The sequence below is a fragment of the Pogona vitticeps genome, chromosome 4 (assembly GCF_051106095.1).
Source record: "Pogona vitticeps strain Pit_001003342236 chromosome 4, PviZW2.1, whole genome shotgun sequence".
In the NCBI taxonomy this organism is placed as follows: domain Eukaryota; kingdom Metazoa; phylum Chordata; class Lepidosauria; order Squamata; family Agamidae; genus Pogona; species Pogona vitticeps.
In genome coordinates, this window is record NC_135786.1 from 187,684,854 (window position 1) to 187,711,916 (window position 27,063).

General features: G+C 42.6%; 1 protein-coding gene across 4 annotated transcripts in view; it reads right to left on the reverse strand.

The window, feature by feature from the left end:
• The window catches only part of KCTD1 (potassium channel tetramerization domain containing 1), a 110,431-nt gene that overhangs the window by 56,711 nt on the left and 26,657 nt on the right, over positions 1–27,063 (reverse strand). The window contains exon 1 of one of the 4 annotated variants that reach the window (XM_072998877.2): positions 7,838–10,146. The exons of 1 other annotated variant lie outside the window; for it this stretch is intronic. In XM_072998877.2, coding sequence (XP_072854978.2) covers positions 7,838–9,808 — 1,971 coding nt within the window. In that variant the 5' untranslated portion in view covers positions 9,809–10,146. Of the gene's footprint in view, positions 1–7,837; positions 10,147–10,221; positions 10,546–10,795; positions 11,497–27,063 lie in introns of those variants that run through there. 2 more of the 4 variants (XM_020785708.3, XM_020785709.3) reach the window with 2 other exon arrangements.

The window sequence follows — 27,063 nt, forward strand, 5'->3', positions numbered from 1 at the left end:
ACACGGGTTCTATGAGCTTCAAAGTACTCTAACAATTCTGTCATTCTATGCAAGCTGCAATAGCCCATAGATAAGGCCTATGATAGGAAGGCAGGAGATATTTAATAAGATGTATGAATGTAGTTTTATATATGTGTATATAAATGTTTTAGTGTTTTTGGATTGATTTTATGTCTCCTAATTTAAATAATGTTCCTTACTTTTGCTGGTCAATGACCAGCATTTATTATTATTATTATTATTATTATTATTATTATTATTATTATTATTATTATTATTATTATTATTATTATTGGAACACTGAATGAAAGTTGCTATTAAAACAAAACAAAAAACAGAAGTTAAACCAGAATTAAAGACACACCTTAAAACCCAATACAGAAGCACATCATCCAACTGGCATCAAGCCCGTTCCTCAGCAACTGGGCAATTGCCCAAAGTCTGTCAGAATAAAAACTGGCACTGCCTGCCAGCAGACGACGATAGCTTAGCTTCCCTTTAAAGGGAGCTACAGAATCTAGCTGTGGGAATGAATGAAAGTTACTACCCTTCAGGTACTGTGAGGAATATGTAACAGCATCTTCTCTAGGGCCTTGTTCCCATTGTTTCCAATAGGCAACCCATCTTCATGGAAATTCTCCTTTTACGAGTGGAGGAAACAGGATGCAGGATCAGAAAAGCTTAAACAGTTGTACAGGTGCAACTGGCATGAGTTACAGAAGTATCTGTGCTTACGTTATATTCAAACTGCATAACTGAAGTGTACTTTATTTTTCTGGTCCTTTGAAAAATACTCTGGAAGCTTCAATTGCTCCAAAATGTGGTAGACAGACTTTTGTCCGAAGCTCTAAAATCACAACATATCGATCTTAATTTTATGTCATCTTCGCCAACTTCCTGCCTGTTTCTGGGCTAAATTCAAAGTATTGTTTTTCTGAAAGCCCTAAATTGTTCAGGCTCCAGTTGCCTTAAAAACATAAAAGCCATAAATAACTTATTTCAACTTTCCTAGGAAGCATTTGCTCTCAACTCAGGAATTGCAATTAGTGCCAAAAACCTCAGTTTCAGCACTATTTCAAATGATTAAACAAATTAGTACCAGCAACAGGGCCTTTTCTATGGTACCACCACAATACTGGAAAGTTCCTCTAATTAAAATTCAACAGTCTCACTCTCAATGCCTCTTCTGTCAGAAATGTATTTATTTATAATAGCCTTTAATATGTAACATTTAGGCTGAAATCCTGTTGCATAAGTTAGACTGCATAAAGCAGCAATTTTTCAGAAATTAAACATTTCCAATTTCTCCCCCACAACCCCTGAGACTCCCGTGGAATCACTTTTATAACTCGGAAGCTGCTGGCAGCCAAGGGATGGGAGGGGGATGTCTTTATTCACTAAGAATGTACCCTGATAATAAAGTTATTCCAGTGGCAGCAATTTTCATTTCTCTCTTGAATTGACCAGGTTTGAGCAGAATGGTTTTGGTTATACACAGGGGATTCAACCCTCCCCCGATAAATAAACAAATATTCAATAAATCCTGTGCTGGCATTTGCCTCCAGGAAGTGGCCTGAGTTGTTGGCAGTGCATTGCAATCCAGTCCAATGGTGGTGGCTCACCTAGCCCGCTCTTCCTGGCATGGTGGCTCCTTGTGGCAGCCAGGGAGTGTGCTGGGGCATGCGGGGAGGCTGAGACAGGTCAGGGGAGATCACAGCAGTGTGATGCTCTGTTTTGGGGAGGAGAGATTGCACACCTTTCCCCCTCCCATCTTTTTATGTGCTTTAGCTGCTTTTAGGCATGTGTGTATATTTAACTGTTTATGCTTTGCATCAACATTTTTGAAGGCTTAAGAATTATACATGGATAAGCCCCTAACCCCAGCGTTGTTGAAGGGAGAACTTTTCATGGTCTCCAATAGTTTCCTGACAAAGGAAGTAATTGAGTAGGAGCATTTGGACCTTTAGGAAAAACAGGAAGTCTTGAATTTCTGAAAAAATCACCACAATTGGTGATGTCATCAGTCCTAACAATGCACAATTTATGACAAGATTTCAGCCTTCGTTTTATTGTCACAAATTTAAATGTGTACAATCTTGTTTTGGCCATATTACTTCTACTTTATTTAATACTGTACTTTCTCTAATTCCCAACCCCTTTCTCATCATGAAGCCTAGCATGGTGGGTATCTCTGGGAGGGTGGGGGACAGAATATAAGTAACAAGTTATGACAAATTTAGAACCAGCTCTCTACACCCTGTGGCCACTATAGAAGAACAAATACTAGGTATACTTTCAGTGAGCAGCAAGATAGGCTTTGGAGTATGACAAATGTGGGAATAAGCAGAAATGATTTTTGCCATGTTACAACCTGAGCATGATGGCAGATGTACTGTATACAACTATCTCACAACAGATTCACTGAGCTGGATGTCAGCACAGTCTGGCTTTCTGCCAGTGGCTACCATAGGATAGCATGTTTATAAGAATATACACATTTGTATTCAACAATCTAAAATCAATAATGATTTAATGGACCATAAAAGCCTTAACATGATCATGAATGTCATTTTCAATCATTAATATTCCTTTATTATTTATTATGTCATTCAAAGAAAATTTAGAAAATAAAATTATTATCTTCAATGGGCCAAATCCACATTTAGCCACAATTGAAGTAGTCCCACTATTTAAAATCAATGGTACTTTGGTTGGTTGTGATTAACTGAAGTATCATTGACTTCACAGTCTACTTCTAACTATACATTATCTGGAGATAACCTATTATTTAATGATGATAACTGCGTGCTGCCAAGTTCCTGCATGGCAGGGGGTTGGACTAGATGGCCCCTGCGGTCTCTTCCAACTCTGTGATTCTATGACTTGAATAGTTATGGCAAACTATTTTCAGGGTTTTCTAGGTAGAATGTACAGTCGTGCCCTGCTTTATGATTGCCCCACATTATGATGAATCCGCTTTACGACTATCTTTTTGCGATCACAATTGCGTTCGCAAAATGATGGTCTAAATGGGAAATTTCGCTTAGTGATGATCGGTTCCCTGCTTTGGGAATCGATTTTCGCTGTACGACAATCTAAAACAGCTGATAGTTGGGTTTTCAAAATGGCCACTGGGTGCTTAAAATGGCTCCCCACTATGCTTAGGGACAGATTCCTCGCTATGCAGGCAGCGAAAATGGCTGCCGTACGGAGGATCTTCACTGGACGGTGAGTTTTTACCCCACTGGAATGCATTGAACGGGTTTCAATGCGTTTCAATGGGGTTTTTAATTTCACTTTACGATGTTTTCGCTTAACAGCAATTTTCCTGGAACGGATTATCGTCGTTAAGTGAGGCACCACTGTAATCAGAAGTGGTTTACCATTCCATTCTTCTGGGTGCACCCTGGGACTGTGTAGCTTTGCCCAAGGCTACACAGGCTGGCTCTTCTGGGATGCACAGTGGGAAACTGCACTCTCAATCTCTGGCTCTGTGGCCAAATTGCAGAATGCACAAGCACTGGTCATGTACTCCGACACTCCTTTAACTGCAGGAAGTAATACAGCAGTTTGTGGAAACTGATTGAAAAGCTATCCCGTTTGAATCCAAATATTGGTACAAATATTCATAAGTAGCTGAAGAACACACCTAAGCTTTAAAAGCAACAGAAATATGTGGTCTCATGCAGTAACTAAAGATCTGCGAGAGTACAACCTTGCTCCACATGCAACTATCGAATACTTAATTAAATTCAAGACGTACTGACTGCATAAATCTTCATAGCCAATACACTATGTTAGATTATGGTAATTTCTATGAGAGAAATATAAAAACACACAAACAATCCAAAAATCATTCTGACAAAACTTCATTCATTAGCTTCTAGTCTACTATTGCACTGCACTGATATTAACACTGTAGCACTTCAGAAACAATGTAGTCATAAAGGCTCAGGCATGTATGATGAGAATACTACAATGCCTTTTCTATCTGCCATGCAGGGCAACAACTGGATCAAAGGAATGTTTAACTTGCATTCCCTTCATTCATTCGCTGTCTCCTACAGTGCTTCTGTATGAAACACACCAGCTGATGTCCAGTAGTAACAGCTAAAGTAGGCCCACTGAATCATTGGAGATTTGCTGAGTAACCAACAATTTAAGTTCCACTGATTCAACGGGTTTACTAATTATGACTATTGGATTTCAGCCCCCAAAAGTATCTCAAGAGGGAAAGAGAAGGCAGATGAAGTAATGATTACAAAAAATGAAGACCAAGGTTCCCTCTAAGGTGCACGCCTGCGCATGCGTGACTCCACCTCCCTCCATGTAGCTTTCCTCCTCCTCCACACAGCGATTGTGTTCAGCCCCTTTGGTTCCAGTCATGATAGAACTCCACGCACAGGGGGCAGAGTAACACGTGTATGTGGGGATGCAGTTGCATGTGCGAGAGATAGAGCCCTGCTGAGCAGGGCTGAAAATTGGAGGGTACGTTGATCAAGACATTAACTACTAGATAGCTCAGTGAGGCTTACGTATTTCACTGAGGAACCAGAGGCTGGGAGTTTGATTTCCCCCTGTGTCTCTTTGACAGGGGGTGGACTCGATCCATAGGGTCCCTTCCAGCTCTACAGCTTTTGCCATGTCAACGAACTGAAACTCTGTATTTACATTTCTGACTCTGCACAACGGCACCCAACTTATACCTGCATTCGAGTGGTATACAAGTATGTCCATGGTTCCATATTTTATATAAAAATATAAGTATATACAGTACTTGTATTAAATGTTGGGTGATTTCTGCATGCAGCTTTCGGCAAAATATAAGTATGCCAAGCACATTTTACATATCAGATTGGGGAACACCAGTAATACCAGCATATACAACAATTGGCTTTGTCACAGAAAGTATGAATTTACCTTTACCTACAAATAACATTGACGGCACAACAACTTCAGTACACAGTGTGCATATATATGCTTTCTTATTCTCAAAGCATGATCTTGACATGTGTTGTGCAATTTAATCACAACTGCAAACAAAGTCTGAGCCTGAACAATACTTGACCAGAAGATTCCTGGAAATATAGGTCTACCTCTTGGAAGAAGGGCAGGATAGAAGAATAGTAAGCACAGAAAGAGTTCTTATGTGAGCAGAGGAATCCACTGTGTGAGTAACTGGTCATCTCATCATGATGTGAATGGAATGATTTTCCATTCATATAAGGGAGAAAATCTGTGTATACATGAAATGCTATAGCCATGACCAATGGAAAATATCAGTATACTACCACCAATTTAAGTGGAGTGTATTTCAATGCTATCAAAATACCACTACTTAACACATTTAGTAACACAGGGGGAAAAATAATCAGTCAACTGTGGGTGAAGACTTCACTTCCTTAAATTCAAGTCATTTCAGTATTTTATCTGTAAATTACTTCTTTCCCTAGAACCAAAGTGCACCATTTACTTTTCAGCTCTTGCAGCTGGCTGCATGTATGCCTTTATAAGGAGAGTCAATAAAACCACCAGAATATGACCTTCAAGACTTTGAAGCTATCATGAAAGCAACAATATTTGTCAACCATGGAATTTAGCTTGATGAAGTCAACTCAGTAATGACCTGGAAAGCCTATGTTTATAATTAAACAATAATTGTAGTGGGCCAAGTCGTTTTCTCTAGATTAAGTATCATCTACCAGATTTGATGGCCCAAAGCAAATACTTCAGGGATATTAACTGAAACTGTTATTTGTTTCTTCTAAATACTACTGTATGCTACATTCTAAAAAATTCTAATATAGAAAGTAAGGGGAGAAAGAATTCCATACCATTTTTCCATTTCCCACTCAAGCTCATGTGACAATCAATTAAGAAACTGGTGGCAACTATTGCAACCATTAGGGAAATTTATTGGAGATAGGATGGTTAATAGATGGAGTGTACAGAAACCAGTTTCACTTCTGAGAAAAGGAAAGCTTAATTCCTACAAAAGGCAAAAGAATATGCTTCCTTCACACCCACTCTTCCAGCCCCCATGTTGAAATGGTTGAACAATCAAATTATCTGATCCAATCTAGAACCAAAACAACAACAATAAACATAAAACAGCATTGGGTTAAACTATGAAACTACTTTTAACATCTACCAGTTGCAGCAAATGCTCATTTCTTGAAGGAAAAAGTCAAGAGAGAAACAACAGATGTCTTTATTCAGTCTATTGCATATACAATTTACTCAGCAGTCTGGCTTTTCCTCTTATCTGAAATGTCTAATGTCAGAGTCATTAGCATTTAAAACCACTACATAAACCAAGTTCATTTTAGGTAAGCATCCTGTGTAGTTCAGGGAACATAATGACACATTACTTGGGCAAAGGCTTTTAAGTTACATAGCAAAAGCTATTCTCAGTTTAAAGAGTGTAACTTCTTAATTACTACAGTAACATAAGGTGAACTACACTTGCAAACAAATATAGTTGGATTGTCTTTTTTATTTCTTGCTTCCAGACATGCAACTATAGAACAGAGTGCTGAAACATATTTTCCACTCTCCATTCCGATATCACAAATGAAGCAGTTTTGCGCTGAAAAAATAGACTGAAGAGATAGTTCCTTTAATCAAATGCCTAGAATAAAAACATCTACACACCAGCACATCTCTAGTCACCCACTGCCATAAGAGATACACAGCAAGAGGCCAAAGTACAATACTCTACTCAAGTGGCCCCAAACTACAAACAGTAAAGAGAGGTCACATGTATTTTACAGAAGACAGATCCCGATGCAGCCATTCACAAAAAGGCCCTTTCATCAATTAGCCTTCAGGCTTGCTGATTAGCTGGCAAACGTCTCTGAAAGGGTCAGTTTGTACTAAACTGGTATTTCCACTCTTGAAACTGCTCAAGCATGTCATATACCTGCATCCACAGAACAGAGCTCTTTCAGTGCTTTGCCTGAGTTAATTGTTAATACTGGAGACTGGATCGTCCAGAGGTTTCAGAGTCAACTGCAATGGCTTGTGATAAAACGTCTGCATCCATAAAATACATTTTATACAATGCAGTAAGTATCCCAGAGTGCTATACCTATATCAATACCTGACAACACATCATCCAAATCAAACTATTTAAAACTGGTGTTTTAAAAAGAAGCGTGAGCCACTTTAACAACACAAGAAGTGTGCACCTGCTAAATCAACTCTTGGGAGGTCTTCTGACAAGTTACACACCTGTGATTAGAGGTGGAATGAGCCCATTTTCTGTATACATTGGTTTAAGTAATCTTAACTACATCAAGACTATGGACACTTACATTTTAAAAAAAGAAACCACCTTTTTTTAAAACTCATTTTCTCAAAGAAAGGCAAAATCACTTTTCTAGAGCTGCCACGGTTCATATGAGATTGGAGAAGGCACAAGTTTGATCCTTCCTACTGAGGACCGGCAACGTCCCTTACCTCCAACATTTGTTGGGTGGGAGATGAATCTGTGATGTTTTACCCTTTCCTGGAATCCCCCTAAAGCCGATGGCTAAAAGTTAGTAACCGGGCAAGCACTGTCCCAAGTGGCAGCAGAGAAACCAGTTAAGTTTCTAAGCTGACCTTAAGGTAGGGAGCGTCAGGCCTAGGCAGCAGCTCTTGGGAGTCTCAACTCAACGCGGGGGTGCCTGGAGGAGCCTTCAACATGCCCCAGCCACTTTGGAAGGGCATTCCAAGCTGCTGACGGGGGTGGGGGTGGGGGTGGGGGGGCAGGTCGAAAAGGAAAAGAGGGAACGTGTGCCTGGAGAAAAGGGGGAGGCAGGAAGGAGAAGGCGTCGGGTTTTCTTTTTGTTACCTGTGCGGGGGAAACCATAGCAGGTGAAAGGACTGTGGGAGACTTGGAGCTTCTGTGCCCGTTTGCTTCGGGGAGGAGGAGAGGCAAGGGGTCGTGTTTCACTGAGACCACCACCACGGCGGCGGCGTCGAGCGGCTCGGCGGGCCTCAGGCAGAGTCTTTTGGGGGACGAGGAGGGGCCGCAGGCGTCGCCCCCCGCCGCCGCACCCCCACCGCCCCCGCCCCCCGCCGCGTACATCGCCTCATAGAGGGAGCGCTTGGCCGGCACCAGGACAGCGGCCGCTTCGGCCTTGACGTTGGGCAGGTTGTCGCCGCCGTCTTTGGGGAGGAGGTACGTGTTGTTGGCGGGAACGGGCGAGGGGCGGGCCCTGCCGTTAAGGGCGTAGCAGCCCCCTCCGGCGGCGGCGACGGCAGCAGCAGAGCCCGGAGGCAGCTTGGAGCCGATGCCGGCGATGCTGTTGAGGGTGGCGATGGAGACGGCGCCGATGCAGTGGTTGGTGTAGGTCTTGGAGAGTTTGGCCGCCTTGGAGAGCATCTGCATGCGAGTGCCCAGCAGGTTCTTGCCGATGGCCTTGTTCTCGTACCAAGTGACGTCGCCCTCGCTGCAGTGGTCCCGCGGGCGCTGGAAGAAGGCCTTGCAGAGCGGGTTGCGCTTGGCCAAGTACTTGACGAAGCTGGCGTAAGGGCAGAACTCCGTGCCGGTCTCGTACATGCGCGGCAGGTTCTCCTCGTCGCTGCTCTCGGCGCGCTTTTTGCTCCACGAGGAGGAGCGCGACTTGTGGTAGGGCCCCAGGGCCTTGAAGTAGACGAACTTGCGCCCGTCCTCGTCCATGGCCAGCCCGAAGGAGTCCTCCTCCAGCTCGCGCTGGTTCTCCCGGCCCCGCGTGCAGAAGTACATGCACGTCTCGAACCAGACTTTGTTGAGCAGCCCGAAGGGGCTCTGCGTGCTGAACACGCTGCAGGTGTACAGCTTGCGCAGGTCGGCCCGCGTGATGGCCTGCTTCTGCACCACCGGGCCGGCGCCTTGCTCCTCCAGCTTGCGGATGACGGCGGCCAGCGTCAGGTTGGCGGCGCGCAGCTCCGGGTCCTTGGTGAGGTCGAGGGTGCGGCAGTAAGGCGGCTCGTTGAGGTAGCGGTTGAGCGAGCTGCGGATGCTGATGAGCGAGGACTTGGAGTAGAGCTGCCCGCTCTTGGAGCGCGCCTCGGCGTAAAAGGAGCGCAGCACCCGGCACAGCGCCCCCTTGTCCATGGTCTCGAAGTCCGGGCTCTGCGCCTTCTCGCTCAGGTACTCGCGGAAGATGCGCACCGCGTAGCGGGTGGCCAGGCGCGTGTTCTCGCTCAGCCGGGCCCGCTCGGGACGCTGCAGAAGCAACTCCGCCTCGGGGTCCGAGTCCTCGGCGGGATTCGCTCCCGCGTTGGTGCCGGCGGAGGAGGCGGCGGCGGCGCCGCGGGCGCTAACGGGCACCGAGGGGGCGCCACCCGCGGAAGCCCCGACGCCGCCGACGCCACCACCATGACTGCTGTTGCTGCTGCCCGTCCGGGCTCCCCCGATTCCACCGAGACGGCCCCGTACGCTGGAGACGGCAGCCGCAGCAGAGTCCAGGAGGGCTCCACTGTCCCGGTCCATACGGATCATATGGCCCGGCTCTTCCTCAGCATCCCAAGCCATCCCGATCATCATTTCTTCTTCCTCCTCCTCCTCCTCGTCCAGCAGCAAGATTCCCCCATCGGCTCCCTCCTCATCCCCCGTTATCTGCACCTCTTGGATCTCATCCTCGTCCTCCCCGTCCTCCTCCTCCCCGGCGCTGCAATAGTGCAAGGGCCGATGGGGGCCACCTCGGCCGGACTGCCGGTCCCCCGCATTGTTCTCTCCGCCGCCACCTGCCCCGCCGCCGCCGCCGCCTGCGCCGCTGCCACCGCCCCCGGTGCTCCAGTCTCCGCCGGCGCCGCCGCTGCCAGGCATTCTCGCCATATTGCCGTCTCCCTGCCAGTCCTCGGGCAGGGCGCATGCGCTATATTGGACCGCAGCGCTGGAGAGCTTTTGTGTTTAATGACCTTCAGCTACCGGGAGGCAAAGCTGGGCTCTTAAAGGGGCCGCGCGCTCCCAGTGGCTGTGGCTGATGTGCGAGGAATGGGGTGGGGAGGCCGGCGCGAGAGAATGAGTAGGATCGAGAAGGGGAAGAAAATCAAAAGTGGGATGAAAAGATTTTTGTAGAAAAGAGAGAGCCCTCGAACAGGCACAGAAGCCCTGGAAGCCTTCTTTTTTCCCTAGTCGAGCGCCACAACACAACAAAGCTAAGGCAATGCGATACAAAGGGTTACTTTGTATTGGTCCATGCATGCTCCCGGTGAGAAGGGGAGGCCGAGACGGACAGATCCACTTACCCAGCCTCGGTCAGCGCGGTGCCAGGCTATCTGCCGTGCGCGCTAAGTGATGCCCGAAGAGCAGCCCGCTCGCCCCCATACTCTCATTGCTAACGGGAGGAAGGGACGGAGGGGGAAATCTGCTCCCCTCACCGGCGGTGGCGACTGAAGGAGAGTGAGGGCGGGGATTAGAACTAGGGGAGCAGCAGTTCTAGTCACCGCGGCAGGTGAGATCTACCGCGAAAAGCGGGGCGGATGGCGGGCGGGGGGGGGGGGAACAGAGCAGAGCAGACGGCTCCTCGCAGAGGCAGCTCCTCCCTTCTGAATCCTGGCAGCCAGGCGCGGGAACGCAGCGGCAGCATCGCAGCCCCCTCTCCCTCCCTCCTCAGCAGTTGGCGGCAGCGGCTCGTAGTTGACACCGGCACAAGGAAAACTTCTCGGATCCTCAGCACTTCGGAGCGACTCTCTCCTCCTCCCTCCTCTCCTCGTCCCCGGCCATCCCACCTAACCCCCCCCCTCCTCACCCATTTGGAAAAAAAAACGGGAGGGGGGGAAGGGAAGAGCGCGCGAAAAAGAGGACACGCCGGCTGCCTACCAGTCGCGTCGATCGCGCTCCTCGTGGGCTTTACGGAGAAGGCATTGAGCCGTCCTCACCGAGCGAGGCACGTTAGGCTGCGGGTGGAAGCGGAGCGGGCGAGTCTCGCAGGAAAAGCAAGTGACTAGTCCGAGGAAGGAGGCCGAGGGAAAGAGGCAGAGCGGGTCCCAAGAGGGCTCCTTTCTCGCCCTCCCCTCCCGCTGCCCAAGCGGCTGCCGTTACTGCAGATCGGGGGCCCGCTCGGAGCTTGCGAGGGTGCCGGGCAGGCTGCGTACAAAAGAAGGAAGCCCGCTCCTTTTTCCTGCCTGGCGCTAATAAGCTGAAGGAAGCCAGCAGCGAGGAGTGTAGGAAGCCGCCAGGGCTAGCAAAACCCACACAGTCCGCAGCCAAGAGGCAGATCTAGAGCTATTCCCAGCCTGCGGGGACAGGCAGCTGCAACACACGCGCGCACACACAGACACACACACACACACAGAGAGCACAGCCTAGCCCTGCAGAGCACAGCTAGCAACATTTCTCTTTCTGTCTCCCTCTCTCTCAAACACACACGTCCACATCTGCCCCCCCTCCATCTCCTCCTCCCAGTTTCCTCCTGGCTTTCCACAATCTTCAGAAAACGTTTCTAGGTTTTCAAACAGGCGTCTGTCTCCCTCGGGGAACACAGGACTCCGCACGCCTTCGCGCTGCCGAGGACCGCCCTCAAGCCAATACCCGCAAGCAGCCCTCTTCCCGCCGCCTCCCCCCCCCCGCCGCACTCCGCAATCTTCCCAGTTCATTTCCGTATATGTATTTCCAGATGCTACAGTTCCTTCCTTTACTTTAAGACGTGATCGGGTCGCTCCGGCCTTATTTCCTTCAACTCATCTTTTTCAAAACACTTAAGGTGGATGGAGCGGCGCGGGAGGGGGGCGACTAGTTACACCAAGAGCAGCTGTTCACAAAGAAACCAGCCCCGTGTTTCTGGCCGTCGTTGTGACAATTCATTACCACGACTATGAGAAGTACGTCTAAATTCCACCCCCTTTAGAAACACAGAGGCGTGCAGAGGTTTCCCACCCGCTTTTCCTCAAGGAACAGCACAAACATAGTAGTCCGCTCACAAACTTGGCAATGCCAGACTGACGCCAGTCTGTCTCTGCTCCTCCGAAGTGAACGAATCTCCCCCCCCAAAAAAAAAATTGCTCACTCGTCTTTTCATACTGTATTTTAACCCGGAATAAAAATTCTGGGGAAATCTTGCTAAACTAGAGACAAGTCACAACGAGCAATCGCAACAGTACAGATGTGATTCACCGATAAGGTCGGAGATGACACTTTGTGGCTGCCCTGATCCCTAAAAAAAAAAAGAGCTGGAAGATGACTTGACGGCACCAAAGTGCGCTGAGTATTTTTAAGTAAAAGAGAAAGGGAGTGAAAACGGTTTTGGGAAAAGCCACAGGGCCGCTGCTCGAAGTAGTCCACAAAATAAAATTACATACTTCAAATATTTACAAATCCTAGCAACATGGTCTACCTGAAAAGAGCAATCATCATCATCATCATCATCATCATCATCATCATCATCATCATCATCATCATCATCAGCTGGGTCTTAATGGTCCATGGTGAAGAAACTGGGGAAGTTAGCATCAAAAGAGGAGTGTTTCAGGGGGATTCTTTGTCACTACTGCTGTTAACATCTCACTAATTCCCATGCCAATAATTTTAAATAAAACTGGATTGGGCTACTATATTTCAGAACAAGCAGGAAAAATCAACCATCTCTTATACATGGATGACCTAAAACTACAGTATATGCAAAAGGTTCCATGGAGATAGAATCACTGCTAAACACAGTGCAAATATTTTGTGAAGATATCTAAATGAAATGTGGAATTGACAAATGTGCAGAGCTCTGTCTTTACACCATGGCAAGATCCAAAAACTAGATGGAATAAAGTTAAAAATTGCAATATTATAAAATCACTATCTAATGAAGAAATTATAAATACCGTGCAATACTAGAAGCAAATAACATTGCACAAAAGTTAAAGAACTGACAGAAAGAGAGTATATCAAAAGGCTGTGGAAAAACTTAAAATCAGAATTAAAAGGTGGAAATACAATCAAAGCCATAAACAAATGGGCCATTCCAGTAATTAGATACCCAGCTGGAATAGCAGATTGGACTCAAAACAAATTAGAAGAATTGGATCGGAAAACATGGACATGCGTCATGCACTACATCCCAAAAAAGATGTGGACAGATTATATTTACCATGAAAAATTGGAGGTCATAGATTACTGCAAATACAGCAGGTAGTAGAGGAGGAAAAAGAAACCTAAATGATTATATCAGTACAAGCAGAGAAAAATTACTTATGGCAGTGAAAATGGAGAATATTTTGAAAACAACAGAAACCAAGGCTCAATATAAGAAACAACAATTTGAAAGTAAATTAAACAGTTGGAAAACTAAAACACTACATGGACAACACCTGAGAAATATCGATGGAAAGCATGATCATAATTCAACATGGGCATGGCTAAAACTGGGGACCCTTAAGAAAGAAACCAAAGGCTTGATTTTTTTTTCTGCACAAGAACAAGCACTCCAAACCAAAGTTATAAAAGCTAAGATCCAAGGAATTGGTGCTAACAACAAATGTCAACTCGGCCAAGAAAAGGATGAAACTGTGTCACAACTCATCTGTGAATGTCCAAAGATTACACAAACATATTACAAAGGTAGACATGATAGAGTGGCAAAATTAGTACACTGGTCATTATGCAAAAAAGATAACTTGCCAGCCTCCCAAAACCTGTGGGAACATCAGGTAGAGAAGGTGTCAGAAAATAGGAAAGTCAAGATCCTGTGGGATTTCTGGATCCAAACAGATAGACACCTTGAACATAACATGCCAGACATAGTAGTAATAGAACAAAGAAATGTCTGAATCATTGACATTGCAGTTCCAGGGGATGCAAGAGTTGAAATTTTAAAGAATTGGAAAAACTAACAGACTCCAGAGACCTGGCAATCGAAACAACTCGCTTCTGGAAGGAACACATTTCAGTAGTCATCGAGGCTTTGGGAACAATATCAAGAAATTTCATACAGTTGCAGATCTCAGAAATCACACCATGAGAGCTACAAAAAATGGCAATATTAGGAACAGTGTACATACTGCACCAATATTTAACAGATACTTAGGTTTTTGGGCAAAACTTTTATCTGTTATATAATACCAGTCAATGTTTTTATAATTTTGATGTGCATGGTGTTTAATCATCATCATCATCATCATCATCATCATCATCATCTGTCAAATTGATTCCAGCACATATTGACCCTTTGCAGTGCTTTCTAGACTGAGCATTCTGGGGATGCTCTGGGACAGCAGCTTGCCCAATGCTACACAAATTGGCTCTTTTCCAGGGAAGCGCAAAGGAGAATTGAACTCCCAACCTGCAGCCAGATACTTAACTCACTCAGCTATCTACTTCCTGTCAAAACAAGCAGAAAACAAAAACAGCTATCTCAAGAATCAGTGTCTGAATGTTACATTAATTGGAAAATTAGGAGGAAAGGAGTGTTTCTCCCTATGATCGTCCACCAGTGCCACTCAGTCCAGTTAGGTTTCACGTTTGGGTGTGCCTACCCCTAAAGAGGCCCATAAAAGTACCACCAGAAACTGGGCCATCTCAGTAGTGGCTGCAACGCTATGGAATGCAATTATTGTGAATATACACCAGGCTCTTTCCCTTCTAGCTTACGCAAAATAGGTTTCTTACCTCACAGAGGTAAGAAACATCTTACTTCTATGACAACCTTGCGGCTCCATGAAATGGTTACTGTTTTGATCGGCTGTCCAGATTTCTTTTTCTTTGGATATTTGGGGTTTAATGCTTTTTTTTGGATCTCAGGATTTATGCCATGTGAGTGGGGGTGAGTAGCTATGGTTTTGTTTATAAATGTTGTCAGCTGCCCAGAGTAGTGCCTTGGCACTAGATGAGTGAGGTGTAGATGTAATGAATAAAATAAAATAAATGTTTATTTAAAACATTTCCACAGTAGCATTTGGAACCTTTCTTCTTGCATTAAGCTGTGTAACGAGATCCTATGTGTGTCTATTTAGAATCCCAGCAAGTTTCTAACTGGACTTCCTGCCTTATATGTCTGCATAAGCTTAATTCCAGCTAATGTATTCACATTCAGGTGAAGACGTTTGCCTTTTTCTACCTTCAAAACACAAAATACCATATAGTAATTGGGGTAAAGCTGAAGTACCATATAATATTTGGGAGGGGAGAGATACTGTATTATAAGAGAATTTTGATCTTTACATTCATTTTTAGTTCAAAAATTGCCCAAATATTCATGTTTTATTATTTTCCTGTTGTTGTTATCATCGTTGTTGTTGTGTGCCATCAAGTTGCATCTGACTTAGGGTGACCCTAGGAATAAGCAATCTCCAAAATGCCCTGTCCTCAACTGCCTGGCTCAGCTCTTGTAAAGCAGCCTGTGGCTTCCTTTGAGTCAGTCCATCTTATATTTGGCCTTTCCTGGTATAATTGTCTTTTCCAGAGAATCCTGCCTTCTCATAATGTGCCCAAAGTATGACAGCCTCAGTTCCAACAATTTTGCTTCCAGAAAAAGACAAAAATCATGACTAGAGAAGAACTACACAACTTTATGTTGATAGTGAAGAAATTAAAATAGAGATTTTGTATATCTTGGTTCAGTCATCGATCCAATTGGAGACTATAGCCTTAAAATAGGAAGGGAAGCAATGAAGGAATTAGATAAGATCATGAAGTGTAAGGATGTTTTATTGGAGATCAAGATTGAGATCATCCACACTCTTGTATCACCATGTTTGAATGTAAAAGCCAAACAGTTAAGGAAGTTAACAGCACAGAACTCAACCATCTGAATTAGGCTCTACAGGCAAATGGCTACTCCAAAAATGAAATCACAAGAGCCATCAAACCAAGAAAACATCACCGAAATGAAGAAGAAAAACAGCCACCCACAAATAAAGTATTTCTGCCATACATCAAAGGGGTCACGGACCGCATGGGGAAACTTTTGAAAAAACACAACCTACAAACAGTATTCAAGCCCACCACAAAAATACAACAAATGTTACAGTCAGCAAAGGACAGAAGGGACCCCCTCACCACTGCAGGAGTATACTGGATATCTTGCAGTTGTGGCCAGGTATATAATGAAGCATCCACACCAGAATCAAAGAACATGAGAGACACTGCAGACTAAAACAACCAGAAAAATCTGCAGTAGCTGAACATGCCCTAAAACAAGCTGGACATGAAATGCTATTTCAAAATATTGAAATACTGGACAACACCAGCAATCATTATGTCAGAGTGCACAGGGAAGCCATTGAAATCCACAAGCACCAGCAGAACTTCAACAAAAAAGAGGAAAGTGTGAAGCTAAACAAAACTTGGCTCCCAACTCTCAAAAATACAGTGTACAAAAGGTCAACGAACTCCACCCAGCCACAAGGACAGGGGATCACTACACGCAAAAGACCAGCTAATGACACCCATCAACCACAGTGACAGATAATCTCTTCTCCTTAGCGCAACAATACACCCACAACAAAACAGACTAATTATCCATCTACACCAAAAAAAAAAAAAAAAAAGGACAAAAGCCTACCTCACAGCCATAAATACTGCACTCCCAAAGCCAACTACACCAGAGCACAGAGTGCTGTCCTCTGAAGATGCCGGCCACAGAGACTGGCGAAACGTTAGGAAGAACAACCTTCAGAACACGGCCAAAGAGCCCGAAAAACAACAACCATTAGATCCCGGCCGTGAAAGCCTTCGCGAATACATTAACAGGAAAAATATTTATTGAAATATGGTGCTGGAGGAGAACTTTGTGGATTGCCAGAAAGATTTTTAAAAAAGTGGGTCCTAGATCAAATCAAGCCTGAGCTTCATAACATTCAGCTGCAGTCTTGCTTTGGCACTTTCTTCTTTTACTTTCCCTAAACTTTGTTTCAAGTCATTGCACGATGATGGAAACAAATTCTGGAGTACACTTATAGATATATGTGCCAAAGGCACCATACACTCTGTTTTCACAGACAGCCAGAAGCTGCTGGGTGATGAGTAGAGAAGCAGTGTGCAAAGGCTACATATATGTGAATTGTATGTATGTGGATATTCTTTCCATTCTTTTTTTACGAAGTCCAGTGTGTTTGCCCCAGAAAGGTGTCAAGCATATCCTTCAGAAAGCAACTACCTGATTAACAGCATCAACATTAATTTTACTTTCTTACTCAGTCCCCCAGCACCATGGAATATTGTACTTTAAAATACTTCAGACGGCTTTTACAGCTTTTCCTTCAAACCTGCAATAATAAAACTACAACCAAATTCCTAACTCTTGCCAAATGTTTGGCTACAAACCCATATTAGAAGAAGACATGGCTGAGTTCAAAGCATAGCAAAACATGCTCCCTGGGGCTATTACTGTATAGTCAACATTTCATATTTATTGTGGGGTAATGGAGATGTATTTGCAAATTGGCAAAGTGAGGGCAGAATTTTCCTCCAGTGTCTGTGGCTTTTTCAACAATCTCTGCATGATCTTCAAAACATAGTAGTAAGCAACATGAGAAGGCTGATGGCAGGCTCTGAGCACTACCAATTAAGAGGTATTTTTTCAGCTCTTTTATGTTGACTTCCTTAACTAATTTTTAAGAGGAAATGAAGTAAGATGGGAGAAATGCTGGGAAACATGGAGGGTCCATCACCTGAAACATCCATAAAATTCTGTGAAGAAGGCCGTGTGATTGCACAATAAGAGCTTCATCTGGAAGTACCCTGCAAAATGTAACCATGTTTTGACACTTATGTCCGGTGGGACATTCTGCCTCAAGGTGCTAAAAACATACGGCTTGAGGAGGGAACCCTATACTATGACTGGGAAACAAGTTACTTCTCTTCCCCCATCTTCCATTTTGCACAAAGCGAATTTTAAAGGTGCCTAGTATGTAAGCCTGAAGATAGCTTCCAAAATCTAGCTTTCCTCTTTAGTGTCTCATGCCTCCAAATTTCATGTGCAAAGTCATTTAGTTTTTCATTGCAGGTAAATTGGAGGCCAGTAATCCAAAATTACAAACTGATTCAGATTCAGAGCACAACTTCATTGGATGAGGCACAAACCGCTCCAGAATGAATAAACTCCAAAATTGTCTCAAGATTGAATGAGAGGGGATACACACATTGTACCCTGAACACTCTGTTTACTGTGAATTAGGTGAATTCTATGACCCTCCCTTCTGAATAAAAAATGCTTAGCAAAAGCTACTGAAAAAATACTGACTCTTTCACAGTTTCTGGTGGAAATGTTAACCATAGCCCTCTAAAATAATGTAGTTGTTTTAAAATTGAGGTTGCAATATCTACAATCCCTAGCATCTTGTTTTCAACCTGCAAAATCTACAACCAAAGAGATCGACCCACAAAAGGGGCCGCTTCTGCAAAGATGAAAAAGAAATCTGACACACAGATTGTGTGGAAACCAAACAAAACAGTGCTCCAGCAAAATCCAGACAGGAAATCAAGGCCTTTATGGGTTGAAAATACCAATAGGGAGGAACCAGAGGCATGGCCAGGAAACAGTTCCGGTCAGGGTGGCAAGAAATCTACCAAACAAGCAGACAAAAAATGCTGGGAGCAAGAATCATGGCTGATCAGGTAAGTAAATTCTAAGTACATCATCCAGATTTACTGAGCTGCAGTATGCATACTTCCTTTCCACAAGTACAGAAACACTCGCTTTATCCCCATTGTAATCTGAGCCACCAGTGTTCTCTGGGACTCAGAGGACATTCGTCCCTGGAGATTCCTTCCTCTTCCACAGGGGATGGGTTTTCTCTAGAACAGTTCTGTGTCTTCTATCTCTGGATTTGACTGCCACTCATGTTCATCCTGTGATCCTTCCATTTGAGGCAGGTTGCCCCCTGAGAGACTGTCATGTGGGCATGAAAAATATTCCACCAAATTAAACCCATGATTTGGGATTTCTGTATGCAGAGATCTCAGCTTCAGAGATCAAGTGGAAAGTAAAATATTAATTTACTACTACAGAGATAAGCAACTTGTGGTTCTCCAAATCATCCCTAACCATCATTGTCGTCGTCATTTAGTCGTGTCTGACTCTTCGTGATCCCATGGACCAGAGCACGCCAGGACCTCCTGTCTTCCACTGCCTCCCGGAGTTGTGTCAAATTCATGCTGGTTGCTTCGCAGACACTGTCCAGCCATCTGTCGTCCCCTTCTCCTTTTGCCGTCACACTTTCCTAACATCAAGGTCTTTTCCAGGGAGTCTTCTCTTCTCATGAGAGGGCCAAAGTACTGGAGCCTCAGCTTCAGGATCTGTCCTTCCAGTGAGCACTCAGGGTTGGTTTCCTTTAGAATGGATAGGTTTGTTCTCCTTGCAGTCCATCATAGCTAGCCATCATAGCTAATAGTAAAGGATGACACAATTGTAGTCCAGAATTATTTGAAGGTTGGCCAGTACTATAAAACTTCCAGCAAAGTACAAATGAAAGAATATAATTGGGTTTAAAATGCTGTGCAGACTATCTGCCGAAGGAGAAGGAAACGAAATTGCAACACTTTCCCAAGGCTGAATGAATAATAATTAGTACTGTTCATTTATTGAACAAAGCATTTCAACTCACTTGAACTAAAGGTATATAGTCGAACAGGTCTAGAGTGATGTGATCCCAGACATTTGCCAATAGATAGTAGCAAGTGCAATTTATTTTCATGTATTTTAATTTCGTACACAGAAGTTTATACCAACTATTATGGGAACAATGGGAACTTCTCCTCTGCAGCCTCACTACCACCCTTCAGGATTCCCAGTTGTTTCTATCAGTTGGGAGCATGTGGCAGCTACAAGGAGAGGGGAAATCCATATTTCAGGAAGTGCCTGTTTGGCATATGGACAGACCGATGGATACAAATCTGGTCCTTAATTTGTTAACGTTGTTGTTTGCTATTTTTTCTTATATAACACACACCCAAAACAAAATTTTAATGTGTCAAAAATTATTAGTTACAATAAATTAAAACTCTTTTTGAAAACACTGTATCCTTCAGAAACACACAAAATGTTTGATGTGTTCTCTAGAATGAAATGAAATGGAATACAATATAGTGTAATAAAATAATTTTAAAAATCAGTTTCAATTCTGGATTCTCTTGATTTATATCCACCCTGTTTCCCCGAAAATAAGACCTAACCTGAAAATAAGCCCTAGTATGATTTTTCAGGATGCTCATAATATAAGCCCTACCCACAAAATAAGCCCTAGTTAAGTGAAACCTCACCCCCCCACCATTGTGCAGCATTGTGCAGCAACCAGAAGATGACATGACTGTATTTGAATAAATGTAATTGTTGCACATGAAAAAATAATCCCCTGAAAATAAGTCCTACAGCATTTTTGGAGCAAAAATTAATATAAGACCCTGTCTTATTTTCAGGGAAACATGGTAGGTAGCAAATTTTAAGGAATCAGGATTTGTTATTCAATATTCCTGGATCTTTTCATACGCAAATAATAGACTCCCTCGAAAAGACCCTGATGTTGGGAAAGTGTGAAGGCAAGAGGAGAAGGGGACGACAGAGGACAAGATGGTTGGACAGTGTCACCGAAACGACCAACATGAATTTGACCAAACTCTGGGAGGCAGTGAAAGACAGGAGGGCCTGGCGTGCTTTGGTCCATCAGGTCATGAAGAGTCAAACAGGACTTAATGACTAAACAACAACAAAAATGTCAATTATTCCAAATATCCATTAATGCTAAAAGGTGCTAACTTTCTGTAGGTGTTTTATTATCTCTGAGACTAACAGTATGAAAGTCTTTCTGCATATAAAAACCCCTGAGCAATTAGATATTATTGGATTTAAAGTCTAATGAAACATGTTGCAAATTTTGAAAGGATCTGAAGATGTTACTTTGTTTTACTAAAATCCTTTTCCTCTGTTAGCAAAGCCTTTCTGATTATGGTTACATGAACTGGGTGAGTTAAATCTCATTGACACTTACGATTAGATCTCTTGGGTTTCCGCAACTTTTAAGTCTACACACAGTGATAAAAAGGGAGAAAAGTATAATCTGATGCATCACCATGTTGATGGAATACTCTCCTCAGAGAGGTCCACCTACTGTGAGCTCTGATTATCATTATGCTCCAAATGAAAATATTGCTTTCATAGCCAGTTGTTTAATTGGACAATAAGAATTGCAGCTTCTCAAATTTGTATGCCACTGGATTTATTGTTGTTATGTTTATGCTGCGTTTGCTGTTTTTCCTCTTTTGTTGTCATGAGTATTGTATTTTTCTGCATTTTATTATGTCAACCCTTGCATTTTAAACCACCATGTAAATTCTGTACTGAAACTGATAGGCGATTGTAAATATCTTAATACAGTAATAACAGCCACATAATAATCATCACAGTTTATTTGGTTCACTACAGTTTTTTTCATTCTGACCTCAAAAACCTTTTAACAAATTTGTTCCACTTCACTGTTATCAGTTGGCAAATGTCTGAATGTTGAACTGTTATCAGAATTGTTTAATTGCTACTTCTTAGGTCATACGAGTTGCTTGGAAGCCCAATGATAAAAAAACCAAACAACAATTATCACTGTCTCAGCCTTGAAAAAAAGTGTTGCAATTACAATTTGCAGGTGCACACTGTATCTATTAACACATCCTATGAGAAGATGTACCAAGTTATTTCAAGTCATTTCCTTCAACGTGTGGAGGCATAAAACCCAATGTGCAGCCATGTATGTACTGTAGCTGAGATGGTTACCAAGGAAGCTACCTTATATCATGCTAGACCATTGGTGTAGAAGCCTTTCTAAGATGAACCCCAAAGAGCCCGGATCTGAACTGGGGCTTCTTCTACACCCAGAAACCCCCGTTTCTAAAAAAAAAAACTCTTCAATTTTTTTTTCTGGTTACACTTTGAGTTTATTGAGTTTATTGTAATATTAAAATAGGGCCCAGTCTGGTGACTTTGCTTTTCTCTTTCTACTGCACACATCTCCATTGCTCAACAGATTTCCTGCCTGCCCATCCTAATCTGAAAAAGTCCTATGGAAAGAGGCATCTTACTCTAAGGCACCTTCCCCTGGGTTTCAACTGCAGAGCAAGAAGCTGTGTTGGGGGCAGGGCTTCATCTGCCACTGAGATAACTGGGCAATAAAAGACAAACATGCACACACCTTTCTCACCCACTCATAAGTAGGTTAAGCATAAGAATTCTGGATCTCACCCTCAATAATCTCTCAAAATGTCTCCTCATTTTGAATCCTTTTCAAACTCTATTTCTTTTCTTTTGAACTGAACAAGAACTTCTTGTGTGATAAATGTTTGCCATAGCACTAGCAGAACTTATGCAGAGTGCTCTTAAGCCTGTTGAAATCAGTTATCCAAGGGATCTCTTGGTCTGCCAGGACTCGCCTGTGTACAAAACAGAAGTAGACAAGGAAGAAGGAGAAAGGAATGGTTTCCTTTTGCACTGCTAAGTGAGGGGAAATTTACCTACAAGGGGCCAAGCGATACGGAGGTCAGTTTTGAGGTGACAGTTTTCTAACTATGCAAAAAAAAAAAAAAAAGACTCAAGTAATTCCTATGATCTTACATGAACTATATCCAAAGTAGATAATTTGAAGTGGTCTTTCACCATATCAAGCAGTGAAAGCAGAGAATATAAAGTTTCATGACATGCTGTTGATTTAGCATGCTATCATCTCACCTCTTTTAACGATAATGACCAGGTCTAATGCTGTGTGCACTGGAATTTTGTGACACCAGAATAAAGAAATCTTTTCCTCCTTCATTACTACAGCTCTCAGTGGCACCAACAAACTGCTATATGGAAGTAGGGTAACCAGCTATGGCAGATTTAGCAATATCCAGCAGAAGCGTATCATTGGGCAAATGGAACTGTGTAAATTATTTTGATCATTCTCTAGACCAGACTTACTTACTTACTTACTTCCATTTTTAACTGGCATCTACTGAATAACACCTACACATGGTTTTATGACCCAAAGAACATTTTAAGTATTGAGTAGCCTAAAGATTGGTCCTCATCACATTATTAGGTGTAGCAAAATTCTTGCAGAGCTTGGGATATTACTTTTAAAAATAACTCATTATATTACTCATTACTTTGCTTAGGCATCAGACTGTTATTATTAGGGTTATTGCCATCCAGGAAAGTAATCTGTTGTGTTGCTTGTTAAAAATTCAGAAAAATGATTTCTGGGTCTCTTTTAAGAAAATCATTCAAGCTTCTCTCTTCTCTCTCTTCATTTTCCTGAGTATTTAATATTCCACAGCTATTAAAAGTTAAAAATGAATAGAAAAACATAAGAATAAAAAGAACAAAATATTCAATAGCTGGTATGGGAGCTAGTGAGGCCATGATTGTGGAGGCCCAGTTTCGGATCCCCATGAAGCTACAAAACTCATTACGTAACATGGAGGCCAACCACTGTATCTTGGTCTGAATTACTACTCAGGATTCTTGTCATTATAAATTTGGGAAGGTGAAGCCATCCACTTGAGGTTCATGGTGGAAAGGCGGGATATGAAATCACAGCAGTGGCAGGCAGCAGATGTTATAGCTCACAAAGGGCCATTTAAAACACAAAATGTATCATTACGCATATATTATTTTATCTTTGTATGATTTCCCTTTTTAACATAACTTATAAGTGGATGTAAGAATAGTGTTTCACTCTCTGGAATTTTACCTTTTTCCATCCTTCCTCCCCCCCCCCTTAGTACCCCGCCCTCCATCTGTATCTCAATCCCTATTCCTATGGAAAATTAATAAAAATTTGTACTGTAGTCAAAATACAAAATGCAGCCAACTCAGTTCAATAGCTGTTCCATGCTTCACTCTACCTGGGCTCAAATGGACGGGCTGTGTGATGTTCTCATGCACGGCCTGCAGTATGTAGGCAAGGAACTGTTGCATTTGACAGAGGTGCATCTGAACCAAGTTGCATAGGACCTGTAAAAAACATCGTCCTTGACCTTGTGAAATTGTGTCTGAGAATAGTATCTGGAGAATGCTCTCTCTCTTCACTTGCTCTGGACAACAGCACATCAAATTCCTCCAACAGCACTAGATACTGTGTACTGTATATGTTTTTCTTTTAATTAAAGTGTTTATTAGGTGTTTCACTTTTTGTAAGTATTTGTTTTGTAATTTTAAAAATAAATTAAAAATACTCCAAACAGCAATTAAAAAAAATCAGTTTAAGCTGTACAGTGCAGAAGGTAAAAGTAACATGGAACCCTGTAAGGCCTATTTAGGAGTAAACATGAAGAAGAAAAGGAGGAGGAGGAGGAGGAGGAGGAGGAGGAAGGCTAGCTTACAGCTGGTGGATTTTTCTCTTCTGCCTCACCACTGTTCAGTCTCAAAGGGAAAAGGTCATTGTAACATTGATATGTGGACAAGGAGTCAAACGATTGCATCTTTTGCTCTTATAGAAAATTAGGTTAGTTTGAACCTCGAAGGCAAGAAAACTGTGGGTTTTAAGTACAGTTCTTAGGCCTGGCATCAGCAATTCTGTTGCCATAGCTAGTCAGACATCAGAAGACAGGCACAGCAGTGTGCTTGATCTAAAGAGGCCACACAGAAAGCCAAAAGAAATCAAGACATTCACTTTGGACTGTAGGGAGTAGAAAGCAAAATTCTCTTCCACAAATACCTTTTGCTTTAAACAGAAACAAAACACCACAAGCAGTTCCAATAACATTTTTCGAAGTATTGCTTGGTTTTGTGTGGTTAGCTTCAAAATGCAGGCAACAGTTTGAAAATTCATGATCGCTGTACAGTACTTATCTTGAACTGCCCAAAGTGATCCTGTGATCTCTCTATTTGTCTCGGACTGCGAATTTATCGAACTCCTATTTTGACAATGCTGAACTTGTTCAGCTACTTGTTTCCATTTTTTTAAGGTTCTGCCATTTCAAACTAGACATCAGAAGACAGGCACAGCAGTGTGCCTGATCTAAACAGGCCACATAGAAAGGCAAAAAAATAAAAAATAAAAAAAAATCAACGCATTGGATTTGGACTACTCTTATAGGAAGTAGAAAACAAAATCCTCCTCCACAAATACCTTATGCTTTAAACACAAACAAAGGTTTTGACATTTCAAAGCAGACCTCAAATCTTTTAATTCAGTCCCACTTTATTGTGACCACTTTAATTATTCTCACTAATTACTTCCACTAAATCCTTTCAACTCTGTATTTAGTTTTTATTTAGTTTTATTTTAGTTTCTTGTTAAAATGCTCAGCTATTAATAATTAACTAAAATGCACTCAGTTATTCTGCTGATACTGAAAATACCAAATATAATCACAAAAAGAAACAAAGGAAAAAATTACAGTACAAGGATTGCTTTCACTGGCATATATTTCAACTCTTTTAAAAGACTAATTTTCACATTTTCCTAGCACAATGGAGTTTGTTTGTTATGTCCTACTCTTTGACTATGTCTTCTCAATGGTTCCTTCTCATTTTTATACCTTATTCAATATACACAAATGACCAAAGAGTAATTTCTACATAAATAATAATAGCACTACATGAAATGGCAAAGGTGTGGAAAGCCATTGTAGCATCAAATAAAGAGAAAGGGATTAAAATTTTTTTAGTGTACTTTATATGATCACATATTCATATTCGGTTAGATTCTGGTGAGGCAGGAAAAATAAATTAAAATGAGGAATTATATTTCAAGCTAAAGCTATTATTAAAGCTCTGAACATTATTTTTGAATGTTGTATTATTTTAACCATCCACGTTCTGTGTCCATGTGGATTTTTCTTCCCACATTAGTCCTAGTCAGTTAAATTGTATAATTAATATCTGGACTATAAATCTATTATACAAGAGAAACATTCATCACAAGTGGAAGAAGTTACCTTTTTTAGACCACAGCTCACAGAATATAAAGTACTAGTGAACACATTCCATAGCCTGGAAAACCCACAACAACCACATTCCATATCGTCGTTTAGTCGTGTCTGATTCTTTGTGACCCCATGGACCAGAGCACGCCATTCCATATACATGGGTGTATATGTTCTCCTTCCCCTTTACTTGTCTCACATAGCCAGGGTGAGGAATTCAGAAGCATCTTCTGTTATCTGAAACTGGAGCTATACTGTACTTAATCCAGTCAGTAAACCCTGGTTTGAATCTGTCTTGTTTGAAACTAACCATGGCTAGGATTTGTCTCAGTTGGCCAGATTTAGATGATATGATAAGCTCTGGTTAATCTAAACAAATAAAGGAATCAAAAGTATTTGAAGCCCTCACACACGTGGTCGAGAAAAGAAGAGTAAGGGAGCTTAAACTTCCTCTGGCATTTGCAGATGTTAAAGGAGTATTAGTGGCAGTCCTCTAGCTTTTCTGCCTGGATGCCTCAGAGGTTCCCCTCTGCTGAAGGGCAGAGTTCTGTATGCCCACAACCAAATGAACCTGCTGTTTCAGGTGTGAGGGAAGGCACCAGTGTTGACATTATCCACTCAGGTTCCATATATAGAATTGGAATGAGGCTCCACTTCATTTTACCTCCATCTGCAAAATCTCCTGGGTCAGTCCTGTTCCACAAAGCTACAGACTGCATCACAAACCAACTATTGCAATTTAGCAGATTCATGAAACACAGGTCTTCTGAGACCAGAAGACAATGACAGCATATACAAATCTATGTAAATTCCTCATCTGTTCAAGATGTGCTTGAAACATCCAGAAAACCGTGAGCCAGGGAGACTGCACACCTTCCTCATAAGAAAAAACACTATGATCAGTGGAAGATCCACATAACCAGTCTACCAAGACTGCTTACATCAGCTAGGCAGGATATAATATATCAGGTGATTTACTGTATCATTATTAAGGAAAGAGACTGGGGATATACCTCCATACCTCTGGGGAATTTTTCTGGATCTGGTACATTTGAAAAACATTGTGACTGAAGCAGACATTAATTGTGCTTCCTGCCGATCTCAATTCTTTCCTCCAGGACTCCTTAATTGTCTCCCTCTGTTAAAGAACAGACATGTTCTTCAGCTTGGCTTCTCTAATTCACCCTATGCCTAATGACCACAAACTATGGCCATTTAAGTTCACAAGGAAAAATATGAGAAATGGCTCCCTAGCTGAGCTTCTCCAC